At 46.0% G+C, this 15,770-nt stretch overlaps 1 protein-coding gene across 5 annotated transcripts in view; it reads left to right on the top strand.

Annotated features, from left to right (window-relative positions):
• The first annotated feature begins 223 nt into the window (after positions 1-223).
• Positions 224-15,770, top strand: part of mybl1 (v-myb avian myeloblastosis viral oncogene homolog-like 1) — a 174,476-nt gene continuing 158,929 nt past the window's right edge. For 3 of the 5 annotated variants that reach the window (XM_038809506.1, XM_038809507.1, XM_038809510.1), the window contains exon 1: positions 224-536. Coding sequence is in view for 4 of the 5 variants with exons in the window: in XM_038809507.1 (XP_038665435.1) it covers positions 514-536 (23 nt within the window). In the remaining variant the exon portion in view is untranslated. The remainder of the gene's footprint in view (positions 537-15,770) is intronic. The other 2 variants (XM_038809505.1, XM_038809509.1) reach the window with 2 other exon arrangements.

Below are 15,770 nucleotides of genomic sequence, written 5' to 3'. Positions count from 1 at the left end.
GGCGCTCTCGCTATTCTTCGCAAAACGCCGGGACCCAGTGCGGGAAATACGAACTACAAGGACCACAGTGCACTGCGGTGACCACGCCCTCTTAGCGGGGCCCGCCCTCTTAGCGGGGCCCGCCCTCGTGCCCTCTTCCCTCCCCCCCCCCCCAAAACAATCCGCGCCCGCCCTCGACCGATGCCTGGCCTATGAACGGTCAGGACGCGTGCGCACATTCAAATGTTGACGGGCAATGTTTGAGAGGGAGGCTGGGCGCGAGATTTGGCGGGATATAGAAACGGAGCCGGAGAGCGGCTGAAGGAGCGGCGGAGAGCAGACACAAACACAGGCACACACCAGGCAACTGGGGATATGGTGACTCCACTGCTGGCACTCAGTCAGCGAACAGCGACCCTCAGCCGATGTACTAATTATTGGAGACTGACTATCCCGGAGCCCCCAACCGAGCGAGTGTGTGAGAGAGAGGGAAGGCAGTGAGTGAGTGTCGGGAGGTACAAACCGTCCTTGTCAATGATGGCCAAGCGAGCTCGGAGGTGAGTGAGTGAGTGCGCAGCCGGCGGCTTCTCACCAAGCACCCCGTGGTGATCAGAGCTGCCAGAGCGGAGAACTGGACAGTCTTTATTTTAATCACTGATCAAATTTGTTTTTGCTCCCTGCAGCAAGTCACTCTGGGGCTGCGATGCTGGCAGCTTTTCCCATATAATGTAAAAGAATGACTTTGATCGTTTCCTTTTTTGAAGTAATGTGCTCATGCATAATTGCAATGGCATAGTTTTGCAAAAGTAAACTTTACGCATGTTCACGTCCAGCTGGCAAAGTTGCTTGGGAGCTGTTAAACTTCGCAGTGAGATATGCAGAGCCCAGCAGGTATAACACGCGAATTAGGTTATAATTATTTTATAAACTTCGATCTGTTGATTTGTCATCCATGTGTTCTTGTAGTATAACCTGCCACATCATATCTGGGCGTGCTGCATGATACAGTATCATTGTGAAACTGATCGGAGAAGCTAGCCAAAAAATCTAATTGGCGATACTGTACTTAGCCAATGGTTGCAATTACTAGGATTCAGACAAAATCGGTGCGGTTTTTAGTTGTCTGGCTTATTGGAGAGTTAGATTAGCCATGATCTGACGTTTAGATACAAATAAAACAATAGAATAAAATTGTCCAGGTTTTCTTTTCTGTGCTGGATTAGAGTGAGGGGAGAAGAACCAGGTCAACTATTTTCAAATTAAGTCCTAGGTTTTTCTCTCTTAAATCACAAGAGGATCCCACTGTATGTATCTTGAAAGCTTGTTAAATATGCTGATCAGGATAGTTAATAAGTAGCAATTTAAGTGGGATTTCTTTAAAAAAAATAAACTTAGAGTACTTAATTCTTTGTTTTCCATTAAGGGGCAATTTAGTGTGGCCAATACAACTACCCTGTAAATATGATTTCTTAACCTGTAAAATAAACTGCAGAAATATAAATCTGAGATAAGTTTGTTGTCCCTAATCTACTCTGAGCACCTAAAATTATTTACCTGAATGATATTTATCTGAAATGATCAGTTAAGTAAACAGATTCATAGAATCAAGGAACATGATGGAAAGAGGCCATTCAGCCTGATGTGTCCAAGCTGCCTCTTTGCAAGAGCAACTTGACGAATCCCACTCCCTTGTCCTTCCTCTGTAGTTCAGCTTGGTTTACTCTTCAGGTGCTTATCCCGCTCCCTTTCAAAAGACACAACTGAACCTGCCTCCACCACGCTCCGGCAATACAGACCAAATCCTAACCATTCGTTGTATCTAAAAAAACAAATCTTCATGCTCTTTTTGGTTCTTTTGCCATTCATCTTAAAAGTGGTGTCCTCCTCCTCTGTTTCATAACTCTCCTGACATTGGGAATAGTTTCCGCTATCTACTCTGTCTCGATCCCTCATGATTTTGAACACTTGTCACACTTCCTCTCAACCCTCTCCAAGGAGAACAGCCCAGATTTCTCCAATCTACCCATGTAACTGATGTTTCTCATCCTGGGAGCCATTTTCCATGTTTTCTGTATCCTCTCTACAGCCGTCACTCCCGTCCTAAATTACAGCACCCAAAATTGGGCACAATACTGAGTTGGGCCGAGCGAAGTGTTTTATAAAGGTTCATCATAACTTGCATTTGTACTATATTGGTGGCACAGTGGTTAGCACTGCAGCCTCATAGCACCAGGGGCCCAAGTTCGATCTCGGCCTTGGGTTATTGTGTGTTGGGTGATTGCACGTTCTCCCTATGTCTGGGTGGGTTTTCCTCCAGGTGATCTGGTTTCCTCCCATAGCCCAAAGATGTGCATGTTAAGTGGATTGGCCATTATCAGTGCACAGTATTGCAGGGATAGGTTGGGGGCGTGGGCCTAGGTAGAGTGCTCTTTCGGACACGTGTCTGGGGGGGCAGGGAGGCGAGTGGGTGGTGAAGATCAACAAAGTTGGAAGGGGAGATCAATTGGGGAGTATGGAATGAAGCACTGATAAGGGTAAACAGGATATCCTCCTGTGCAAGGATGAGCATGATACAGTTTAAGGTGGTGCACAGGGTGCATATGACTCTGGCGAGAATGAGTGGGTTCCTCCAGGAGGTAGCAGATGAGTGAGAGGTGTGGGCGGGGACCAGCGAATCACGGGCACATGTTTTGGGGTTGCGAAAAATTGGGAAGATTCTGGGTGGGGGTGTTCACTGTCTTAGCCAGGATAGTGGAGGAGGAGGTTGACCCGAACCCTTTGGTGGCGATATCTGGGGTTTCACAGAAGCCAGAGCTCATGGAGAGGAGGAAGGCCAATGTTATGGCCTTCTCACAGATTGCACAGTGGCAAATTTTACTGCTGTGGTGGTTGGCATCGTCACCGGGATAGCGGCTTTATTGGGTGACCTGTATGACTTCCTGCGCAGTTGAAGACGATAAAATATGAGTTAAGGGGCTCTGCAGAGGAGTTTGAGTGTTTGTGACCGTGTTTGAAGAGCTGCTTGTCGCGGGGGGGTGGGGAGTGAAAAAGGGGAAAACTTTGTACAGACTGTATAGTTGTTGCTGGGAAGTATGTTTCCCTGGTATGTTTATGTGTTGCAACCTGTTTTGATACATGTGTGTAATAAAAGACATTCAAAAAAAGAGTGCTCTTACGGAGGGTTTATGCAAACTCAAAGGGCCAAATGGCCTCCTTCTGGGGGATTGTGGGGTAAAGCCCAAGATGTCATATGCCTTTTTAAAAAAAATACATTTAGATTACCCAATTATTTTTTCCAATTAAGGGGCAATTTAGCGTGGCCAATCCACCTACTCTGCACATTTTTTTTGGGTTGTGGGGGCGAAACCCATGCAGACACGGGGAGAATGTGCAAACTCCACACGGACAGTGACCCAGAGCCGGGATCGAACCTGGGACCTCAGCGCCGTGAGGTGGTTGTGCTAACCACTAGGCCACCGTGCTGCCCCATATGCCTTTTTTTAACCACCATCTCAACATGTCCTGCCACCTTCAGTGACTTGTGCAGACACATGAACCAGATCTCTTTTCTTACACAAATGTTCTCAAATGTTGAGAGTTCTTGTATCTACCACCCTTTCAGACAGTGAGTTCCAGATTTCCACCACCCTCTGGGTGAAAAGACTTTACCTTAAATCCCCTGCCCAGTACCTTAAATCTATCCACCCTGGTTATTGACCCCTCAATGAAGGAAAAAAGCTTCTTCCTATCTGCTTAATCTGTGTCCTTCATAATTTCGTACACCTCAATCAGGTGCCCCCAGCCTCTCTTCATAGCTGAAACATTCGAGCCCAGGCAACATCCTGGTGAATCTCCTCTGCAACCTTTCTGGTGCAATCATATCTTTCCTATAATGTGGTGACCAGAACTGCGCACACTGTTCCAGCTGTGACCTACCCAGTGTTTTATATAGCTTCATCATAACCTCCCAGCTTTTATATTCTATGCCTCAGCTACTAAAGGCAAGTATCTCGGATGCCTTTTAAAAAAAATATTTTATTCCGGCATTTTCATCTAAATAAACAGAAGCAGAAGCAAAGTTGTAATGATACAACATTTTAAATAACCAACACCTGCTCCCCACTCTCGCCCCTTCTCCTGTCCTGTGTCCCCCCCCCCCCCCCCCCCCCCCCCCCCCCCCCGCTGACTTCTCAATCCTCCTTAAAGAAGTCAATGGACGGCTTCCACCTCCGAGCGAACCTACCAACCGACCACCTCAGGACGAACTTGAGTTTCTCCAGCTTCGGGAATTGTGTCAGGGCGCTCACCCACATCCCTGCTATCTGCAGCTCCGAGTCCCTCCATCCAAGTAAGATCCGTCTCCGGGCTATCAGGGAGGCAAAGGTGAAGAGGGAGGCAAAGGCCTCTCTCGCCACCTGGACCCCTGGATCTTCCGACACCCCGAATATCGCTACCATTGGACTGGGGCCACCTACACCCCCAAGACATTAAGTCAGCAAACCCCTGCCAGAAGCCGTTTGGCTTCGGACATGCCCAGAGCATGTGGACGTGATTCGCGGGCCTCCCCATGCACCGCCCACACTGTCCTCTACCGCCTCAAAAAATCTACTCACCCGTGCTACTGTCATATGTGCCCTGTGAAGTACTTTAAACTGAATAGGGCTTAGCCTCGCACACAACAGGGGCGCATTCATTCTCCGCAGGGTCTCCGCCCAAGTCCTGGCCTCCTCCCACATACATTTTATATCCCCCACCGGGGCTCCCTACCAATCCATCAGCACCTTGTAGACCGCGGACACCTTCCCCTTCCCTATCTCCTCCTTCGACAGCACCTTTTCTTGCAACCCCAAGGGCAGTAACCCAGGAAAAGATGGCACGTCTCTCTTCACAAAATCCTGAATCTCCAGGTATCTAAAACCTTGGGCAGTACAAACCCCCCCCCCCCCCCCCCCCCCCCCCCCCCCCCTCCATTGCCAGCTCTAGCCAAGGCAAAGAGCAAAAGAGAGAGTGGGCACCCCTGTCTTGTCACCGATGCCGCCTAAAATATCTTGAGCTCCCCCACTCCGCCGCACACATGCGACCGGTGCCTTGTTCAGCAACTGGACCCACACCACAAACCCCTGCCCAAACCAGAACTGCGCCAGCACCTCCCACAAATATTCCCACTCCATCTGGTCGAATGCCCTCTTTTTGTCCATTGTCTCCACCTCCTGCCCCTCCAGAGGCATCACAATTACATTGAGCAACCTCACCTTCACCGACAACTGTCTCCCTTTGACAAACCCCATTTGGTTCTCGCCTATCACCCTGGGGTGCAGTCCTCAATTCGTGAAGCCAACATCTTCACGAGCAACTTGGCCAGGGAGATGGCTCACCAGGGGAAGGCAGCAGCAGCCAGGTTCATGGCACCGTGGCTGGCTCTGCTGCGCAGCAGGGCAGCAAGACGTATGACAGGGCTATAGTGATAGGGGACTCAATTGTAAGGGGAATAGACAGGCGGTTCTGCGGACGCAATCGAGACTCCAGGATGGTATGTTGCCTCCCTGGTGCAAGGGTCTAGGATGTCTCGGAGCGGCTTCAGGACATTCTGGGGGGGGGGGGGGGGGGGGGTGAACAGCCAGCTGTCGTGGTGCACATAGGCACCAATGATATAGGTTAAAAAAACGGGACGAGGTCCTACAAGCTGAATTCAGGGAGTTAGGAGTTAAACTAAAAAGTACCTCAAATGTAGTAATCTCAGGATTGCTACCAGTGCCATGAGCTAGTCCGAGTAGGAATGTCAGGATAGATAGGATGAATGCATGGCTCGAGAGATGGTGCAAGAGGGAGGGATTCAAATTCTTGGGGCATTGGAACCGGTTCTGGGGAAGGTGGGACCAGTACAAACCGGACGGTCTGCACCTGGGCAGGACTGGAACCGATGTCCTAGGGGGGATGTTTGCTCGAGCTGTTGGGGAGGGTTTAAACTAATGTGGCAGGGGGATGGGAACCGATGCAGGACGTCGGAAGGTAGTAAAACAGGGACAGAAACAAAAGGCAGTAAGGGGGAAAGTGTAGGGCAGAGAAGCCATAGTCAAAAATCAAAAAGGGCGCCAGTACAAGGGACAGTGACTGAGGGGAGCTTAGTCAGTAGGCCCAGTAATACTAAAAGGAATAAAATGGGAAGTAAAGGCATAAATGGTAAGCAACGTGGCAGGTTGTTACATGAAGATATGGGTTCTACGACAAGGAAAATTAGGAGAAAAATTAAGAGGAAATATAACTTGGGAGAGGTTACTGATCGAGGTGTTAAGATTCAAAACAGAGGTATTAAAGCCAACATAGGTGTACTTTACCTGAACGCTCGTAGTATTCGGAATAAGGTAAATGAGTTGATGGCGTAAATCATCGTGAATGACTATGATTTAGTGGCCATTACTGAAACATGGTTAAAGGATAGTCACGACTGGGAGTTAAATATTCAAGGGTACCAAACTATTCGGAAGGACAGAGTGGACGGTAAAGGAGGTGGTGTAGCTCTGTTATTTAAGGATGACATCCGGGCAATAGTAAGGGATGACATTGGTGCTATGGAGGATAAGGTTGAATCCATTTGGGTGGAAATCAGGAATAGGCGAAAAAGTCACTGATAGGGGTAGTCTATAGGCCACCAAATAGTAACATTATGGTGGGGTAGGCAATAAACAAAGAAATAACTGACGCATGTAGAAATGGTACAGCAGTTATCATGGGGGATTTTAATCTACATGTTGATTTGGTTTAACCGGGCAAGGCAGCCTTGAGGAGGTGTTTATAGAATATATCCGCGATAGTTTCCTAGAACAGTATGTAATGGAACCTACGAGGGAACAAGCAGTCCTAGATCTGGTCCTGTGTAATGAGACAGGATTGATTAATGATCTCATAGTTAGGGATCCTCTCGGAAAGAGCGATCACAATATGGTGGAATTTAAAATACAGGTGGAGGGTGAGAAGGTAAAATCAAACACTAGTGTTTTGTGCTTAAACAAAGGAGATTACAATGGGATGAGAGAAGAACTAGCTAAGGTAGACTGGGAGCAAAGACTTTATGGTGAAACAGTGGAGAACCTTCCAAGCGATTTTTCACAGTGCTCAGCAAAGGTTTATACCAACAAAAAGGAAGGACGGTAGAATGAGGGAAAATCGACCTGGATATCTAAGGAAATAAGGGAGAGTATCAATTTGCAGGAAAAAGCATACAAAGTGGCAAAGATTAGTGGGAGACGAGAGGACTGGGAAATCTTTAGAGGGCAACAGAAAACTACTAAAAAAGCAATAGAGAAAGAGTAAGATAGATTATGAGTGTAAACTTGCTCAGAATATAAAAACAGATAGTAAAAGTTTCTACAAATATATAAAACAAAAAGAGTGGCTATGGTAAATAATAGTCCTTTGGAGGATGAGAAGGGAGATTTAATAATGGGAGATGAGGAAATGGCTGAGGAACTGAACAGATTTTTTGGGCGGGCCTTCACAGTGGAAGACACAAATAACATGCCAGCGACTGATAGAAATGAGGCTATGACAGGTGAGGACCTTGAGATGATTGTTATCACTAAGGAGGTAGTGATGGGCAAGCTAATGGGGCTAAAGGTAGACAAGTCTCCTGGCCCTGATGGAATGCATCCCAGAGTGGTAAAAGAGATGGCTAGGGAAATTGCAAATGCACTAGTGATAATTTACCAAAATTCACTTGACTCTGGGGCGGTCCCGGTGGATTGGAAATTAGCAAATGTGACACAACTGTTTAAAAAAGAAGGTCGGCAGAAAACGGGTAATTATAGGCCAGTGAGCTTAACTTCGGTAGTAGGGAAGATGCTGGAATCTATCATCAAGGAAGAAATAGCGAGGCATCTGGATACAAATTGTCCCATTGGACAGATGCAACATGGGCTCATAAAGGGCAGGTCGTGCCTAATTAATTTAGTGGAATCTTTTGAGGACATTACCAGTGCGATAGGTAATGGGGAGCCAATGGATGTGGTATATCTGGATTTCCAGAAAGCCTTTGACAAGGTGCCACACAAAAGGTTGCTGCATAAGATAAAGAAGCATGGCATTAAGGGTAAAGTAGTAGCATGGATAGAGGATTAGTTAATTAATAGAAAGCAAAGAGTGAGGATTAATGTCTGTTTCTGATTGGCAATCAGTAGCTAGTGGCGTCCCTCAGGGATCGGTGTTGGGCCCACATAGATGACTTGGAGTTGGGGACCAAGGGCAATGTGTCCAAGTTTGCAGACGACACAAATGTGAGTGGTAAAACAAAAAGTGCGGAGGATACTGGAAGTCTGCAGAGGGATTTGGATAGGTTAAGTGAATGGGCTAGGGTCTGGCAGATGGAATACAATGTTGACAAATGTGAGGTTATCCATTTTGGTAGGAATAACAGCAAACGGGATTATTATTTAAATGATAAAATATTAAAACATGCTGCTGTGCGGAGAGACCTAGGTGTGCAAGTGCATGAGTCGCAAAACGTTGGTTTACAGGTGATTAAGAAGGCAAATGGAATTTTGTCCTTCATTGCTTGAGGGATGGAGTTTAAGACTCGGGAGGTTATGCTGAAATTGTATAAGGTGTTAGTGAGGCCACACCTGGAGTATTGTGTTCAGTTTTGGTCTCCTTACGTGAGAAAGGACATACTGGCGCTGGAGGGTGTGCAGAGGAGATTCACTCGGTTAATCCGAGAGCTGAAGGGGTTGGATTACGAGGAGAGGTTGAGTAGACTGTACTCGTTGGAATTTAGAAGGATGAGGGGGGATCTTATAGAAACATATAAAATTATGCAGGGACTTGATAGGATAGATGCGGGCAGGTTGTTCCCACTGGCGGGTGAAAGCAGAACTAGGGAGCATAGCCTCAAAATAAGGGGAAGTAGATTTAGGACTGAGTTTAGGAGGAACTTCTTCACCCAAAGGGTTGTGAACCTATGGAATTCCTTGCCCAGTGAAGCAGTTGAGGCCCCTTCATTAAATGTTTTTAAGGTAAAGATAGATAGTTTTTTGAAGAATAAAAGGATTAAGAGTTATGATGTTCGGGCCGGAAAGTGGAGCCGAGTCCACAAAAGATCAGCCATGATCTCATTGAATGGTGGAGCAGGCTCGAGGGGCCAGATGGCCTACTCGTGCTCCTAGTTCTTATGGCACCAAATCATCTCCTGTAAAAAGCCTCAAACGTCCCATTCACCTCCACCGGGTCCAACATCATCCTTCCCATTTCGACTTTACTCTGCCAATCGCCTTCACCACCTCCTGCTTCCTCAGCTGGTGGGGCAGCATTCTACCCTCCTTCTGACCATACTCGTATACTGCCCGTAAGGCCCTCCGTAGCTGCCACACCGCCTTCCCCGTGGGCAATAATCCAAATTCCATCTGGAGCCTCTGCTTCTCCTTCAACAACTCTGCCTCTGGAGCCTCTGCATACCTTCTGTCCACCCTCAGAATCCCCTCTACCAGCCTTGCCATCTCTGCCCGTTCCGCCTTTTCCCAATGCGGACCACCGCGTGGCTGCCACAGCGTGGCGGGCGTGACATCCCCAGTGCCATTGACCTCCATGTACTCCCTATTGGCAGCCCTCTCCCGCTCGCAGACCTCCTCATCTGCCAACGACCCCAGATCCAGCCTCCACTGCGGGCGCTGGACACCCTTGCCACCCCCCCCCCCCCCCACCCAGTGCGGCGTGTTGAGATCACGATCGCCAAATACCCTGAATCGACCAACGTCTTGTGAACCACAAAAAGAGTCAATCCGGGAGTACACCCGGTGCACAATCCCATATGCCTTCTTAACCACCTTATCTACCTGTCCTGCTGCCTTCAGGTCCTCTGGACATGCACCCCAAGATTCCTCTGGCCCTCTGTACCTCCTAGCGTCCTACCATTCATTGTGTATTCCTTGCCTTGTTAGTCCTTCCAAAATACACCGCCTCACACTTTTCAGGGTTAAGTACCGTTTGCCAGTGTTCTGCCCATCTATTGCCCTGTAACCTAAGGGTTTTCTCCTTCCTATTTACCACACCACCAATTTATGTTATCTGCGAACTTACTAATCATACCTCCATATTCCCATCTAGGTCATTAATGTTCACTACAAATAGCAAGGGACCCAGCTCTGATCACTGCGGTCATCGCTGGGCATAGGCTTCCAGTCACAAAAACAACTTTCACCCAATACCTCTGCCTCCTGTCACAGAGCCAATTTTGGATCCAATTTGCCAGATTCTCATGGATCCCATCAGCTCTTCCTTTTTGATCAGTCTCCAATGCGGGACTTTGTCAAAAGCCTTGCTGTGTAGACTACATCAACTACACTACCCTCATCTACACACCTAGTCACCTCCTTGGAAAGTTCAGTCAAATTTGTTAGAGATGATTTTGCCTTGCCAAAACCACACTGACTATCCTTGATTAATCCTTGCCTCCCTCAGAATTTGTTCCGATAATTTCCCGACCACTGATGTTAGACTCACCAGCCTGCAGTTACCTGGATTTTTCCTACTTCTCTTCTTGAAAAGTGATACCATATTAGCTGTCCTCCAGTCCTCTGGCACCTCAACTGTGGCCAGAGAGGATTTGAAAATTAGTGTCAGAGCTCCTGCAATCTCCTCTTTTGCCTCACACAGCAACCTAGGATGCATCTCATCTGACCTCTGGAGATTTATCCACTTTGAGAAGGCGCCGTAGTGTGGTGACTTGGGAATTTTCACAGTAACTTCATTACAGTGTTAATGTAAGCCTACTCGTGACACTGATAAAGATTATTATTTTAAGCCTGCTAAAACTGCTAACACCTCCTACCTCTCAATGCTAACCTATTCGATTATATCACAGTCTGCCTCCCTGCTTTCTATACCTGCATCATCCTTCTCCATAGTGAACACAGATACAAAATATTCTTTTAATAGCCCACCTACAACGAGGAGCTGGTTTAGCTCAGTGGGCTAACCAGCTGGCTTGTAATGCAGAACAAGGCAGAAGCGCGGCTTAAATTCCCGTAACGGCCTCCCCAAACAGATGCCGGAATGTGGCGACTAGGGGCTTTTTACAGTAACTTCATTGAAGCCTACTTGTGACAAACTATTATTATTATTATTTCGCTGCCAGACACAGGCTGCCTCTTTGTTCCCAAATGGGCCCTCTTCTTTCCTGGATTACCCTCTTGCCCTTAATGTACAAGTATAAAACACCTTTATTTTGCCTGCCAGTATTTTTTCATGCCCTCTCTTCGCTCTTCTGACTTTTTTTTAGTACCGTGCACTTTCTATACTCTAAGACATCCACTGTTTTCAGCCTCCTATATTTCTTGAGTAAGCGTTCCTTTTTTTCCCTATCCAACCCTGTATTTCCTTTGGTATTCAAGGTTATCTGGACTTTCTAGTCCTATCCTTTACAGGAACATGATGGCTTTGTACTCTCTTTATGTTTCCTTTTTGAACGTCTCCCAGTGCTCTGGTGTGGATTTTCCTGCATGTAGCTGCTCCCAGCCCACTTTGTCCGTCTTATCCTATTAAAGATGCCTTCCCCCAACTCAAACCCTTTATTTCTGATCCATTTTTGTGCATTTCCATAATTACCATAAATCTTAGAGTTAGAACATAGAACAGTACAGCACAGAACAGGCCCTTCGGCCCTCAATATTGTGCCGAGCCATGATCACCCTACTCAAACCCACGTATCCACCCTATACCCGTAAACCAACAACCCCCCCCCCCCAACCTTACTTTTTTTATTAGGACACTACGGGCAATTTAGCATGGCCAATCCACCTAACCCGCACATCTTTGGACTGTGGGAGGAAACCGGAGCACCCGGAGGAAACCCACGCACACACAGGGAGGACGTGCAGACTCCACACAGACAGTGACCCAGCCGGGAATCGAACCTGGGACCCTGGAGCTGTGAAGCATTTATGCTAACCACCATGCTACCCTGCTGCCCCAATAGTTATTGTCACTATTACCAAAATGCTCCCCCACTGACACTTTCATTGCCTAAAATTAAGTCAAGAACTACCTGCTCCCTTGTAGGACTTTCTATATGCTGGCTGAAAAAGCTCTCCTGGATGCACTTCAAGAATTCTGCCTCTCTAAGCCTTTCACGCTCTGCCTACCCAATTAATATTGGGCAAGCTGAAATCTCCTACCATATTGTTTTTGCATTTCTGAGATTTGCCTACATATCTGGTCTTCTCTGTCCCTGATTGTTTGGGGGCCTACAGTACACTCCCAGCAAAGTGATAGCCCCCTTTTTGTTTTTTAGTTCCACCCATGTGGCTTCAATTGAGGAGCCTTCTAGGATATCTCTCACTGCAGTAATTGACTCCTCCACCCCCGTCTCGTCTGTAGATTATATACTCTGTAATATTGAGCTGCCAGTCCTGCCCCTCCTTCAACCATGTCTCTGTGATAGCAATAATTTTGTATTTCCATGTGTTAATCAATGCCCTCAGTTCATCGGCCTTACCCATAAGATTCTTTGCATTAAAATAAATGCCATCCCGACTTGTCATATTCCCTTGTGCTGTAACATGTCTCTCTTTGCTCTACCTTCCAGACTGATTCAATTTTGTCCCAAATTATCTTTTCTAAAAGCTTTCCCACCTGGCCTGTGGCTGACACACATGCAATCATTTTTAAAACTTGTGTAACACTTGCAGTTCTCTGGTCCTTGGCAGTGCCATGTATCTAAAGAGGATTAGACGATCATAACTAGTGCCTCTGCTATATCCACTCTTGCTTCCCTCTTCATCCTTGGATGCATCCCACCCGGTCGGTGCTGGTGACTTATCAACTTCAAGTACAACAGCCTTTCTAATATCTTTGTCGAGTTTTAGCACATCCATCATCTCAACTTCCTCCTTCATCACTTAAGCAGCACCTTCTTCCTTGGTAAAACCAGATGCAAAGTACTCATTTAGTACCTCAGCCGTACCCTCGTCTATTTGACCCTAATTGGTCCATCCCTTCCCTTATTTATATGCCTATAGAATACTTTTAGATTCCCTATGTTAGTTACCAGTATCTTCTCATACTCCCTCTTTGCCTCTTATTACCATTTTCACTTCCCTCTGCACTTTCTATATTTAGCCTGGTTCTCATTTATATTATCAATCTGACATCATCCTCTTTCTCTACTTTGTCCGACTCTCGCTTTCATCATCTTGGGAGCCCTGGCTTTGGTTGCCTGATCTTTTTCCCCCTCATGCGAATTTACCTCAACTGTACCTGAACCATCTCCTCACTCGAGGCTAGCTGTTGTTCCTTTAATGTTTTATCTGCCAATTCCAATTTACCTCAGATAGACTTTTCTGATCCTGTTGAAATTGACACTCCTCCAAATAAGTATTTTTACTTTAGGTTGCATCTTGTCCTCTTCCATAAATAAATTAAATGATACAATACTATGATCGCTGTTTCTGTTTTTAAATTTAAAGTACCCAATTCTTTTTTTTCCCAATTAAGGGGCAATTTAGTGTGGCCAATCCACCTACCCTGCACGTCTTTGGGTTGTGTGGGTGAGACCCACCGAGACATGGGGAGAATGTGCAAACTCCACACGGGCAATGACCTAGGGATCAAACCTGGGTCCTTGATGCAGCAGTGCTAACCACTGCGCCATCCCACCTCAAATCTTTCCTAATTCTAACCAAATTGATTCTGCTTCTGACTTTTCCAAAACCGCATCTCTTCTGCTCTAATAGTCTCCACACTTTAGGAACTTTCAAGCTGTACTGTTCTATGTTCTATAATCACTGCTGCTACATGTCCCCCTTTCTTTCCTAAACACCTTGGGCTGGATTCTCTTCCGGCGGGATGCTCCGTTTTGCCAGCAGCCCGGGGGTTTCACGACGGCGTGGGGCTGGCCCACATTGGGAAACCTCGTTGACTGGCCGGCATAACGGAGCATCCCGCTGGTGGGGTGAAATAGAAATGTGGGGCGGAGAATCCAGTCCCTTGTATCCAGAAATACTTACTGGCCAATTCTATCTTTTTGTGGGGTGGGTCCCTGTTATCATCATAACATCATTCCCATGTGGCTATCTATACCTGCAGCTTGTCAACTTCATTTACCACATTTCATGCTCTGTATATGCATACACTGTATATCTAATTTAGATCTTATTGTGTTGCCTCTTAGTCTGCCCACCTAAACTATTTCTTAAACTCGTGCTACACCATCCTTCAAGCATCTAGCACCTCCTTGCGACAGTTGATGTCATCCGACCAACTCGCCCTCATGTCAATGTGAGGGAATTACAATGGATAATAGTTGCACACATTCTGCCCTCATTCTACCCAATTTACATGGTAGGAAGTATCCATTCGGGCTCATTATGTCTGTATATTTGTTACTTTGAAAAAAATATAAAGCCAGTCCACTGAGACCACATCTGGAGTACTATGTAATTATGTAAGAAACTGTTTAGCGAAGTTTCACTGGACTCATTCTTGGGATGAAGGGCTTATATTATTTAGAAAGGTTGAACAGATTGGGCCTTAGAAGAATGAGAGGTAATCTTGTTGAGACATTTAATATCCTGACGGAACTTGATGGGGTAGATATACTTATGGCGGAAACTAGAATTAGGGGACACAGTTTAAGAATAAGAGGTCTTCCATTTAAGATTCGAGAAGAAATTATTTTCGCTCGGTCATGGGTATGGGGAATTCTCTTCACCACAAAGCAGTGGAGGCTGGATCATTGAATTTATTAAGGCTGCGTTAGATGGATATTTGATGGTCATGGGGGCAGATAAAAAAAGTAGAGTTGAGAGCACAATCTGATCAATCAGGATATGTTCGACTGGCGGGCAAGCCTGAGGGGCCAAATGGCATACCCCTTCTAAGATCTATGTTGACTCAGCTTTTGTTACCCCTCCTAATATCTCATGGCTTGGCATCTAAATTTGTCTGATGTAGGGAAAATAATAGGCCATTTGACCCATCAAATCTTTTCCCTATTCATGGTTGATTTTCATCGTAACTCCTTTTACTTTCCCTATCTAATAAAAATCTATCAATCTCAGTTTTGAACTTTTCTATTCATCCAGCCTCCGCAATGTTTTGGGGGTGGAATTCCAGACTTTTAGTCTTTTGCATGAAGTACGCCTTGACATCATCCTTGAGCAGTCCAATTTTAAGGTTATGCCTCCTTGTTATCTCACCTGAAGAAACAGTTTCTCTATCTGCCCTATCAAATCCATTAATCATGTTAAATACTGTCTTTAGATCGCCGCTTAATCATCAGGTGAACACAAGTCTGGTCTATGCAATTTTCTATTATAATTTAGTCCAGTAAGCACTTTATTGAATCTGTGCAGATACTTTTGAGGTGCAGTGCAGAGAACTGAATGCAGTATTCCAGATGCAGTCTAAGCTTTCTCTAACTGTAATATAACTTTCACCCCTTTTGCATCTCAGCCCCCTTGAAATAAAAGCGAACATTCTATTAACATTTTGATTACTTTTTGCACCTATAAAAGTACCAGTTTTATACCTACAAAAAGTCCACTAGTTTTTTTGATGATTTCTGTACGTGGATCCCTTCATCACATTGCTCCTCCACAGATCCTGGCTTTTCACTATTTTAAAATTACTCTGATCTAACTTTCCTAAGCTTGAAATTAATGACTTCATGTTCCCACACTGAACTGCATCTCCAGTTCCGGGACTCAATCCATCAGTGCCCCTTTTGCAATTTGTGCTTCTAACTATGTTGTTTACTGTGCCCGTCCAACTTGATGTCACTAAACTGTTCCCTTGCTGAAACCATT

Source organism: Scyliorhinus canicula, chromosome 10 (genome assembly GCF_902713615.1).
Source record: "Scyliorhinus canicula chromosome 10, sScyCan1.1, whole genome shotgun sequence".
NCBI lineage: Eukaryota > Metazoa > Chordata > Chondrichthyes > Carcharhiniformes > Scyliorhinidae > Scyliorhinus > Scyliorhinus canicula.
Note: the sequence above shows the minus strand (reverse complement) of the source record. Positions and strands in the feature narration are given on the sequence as shown.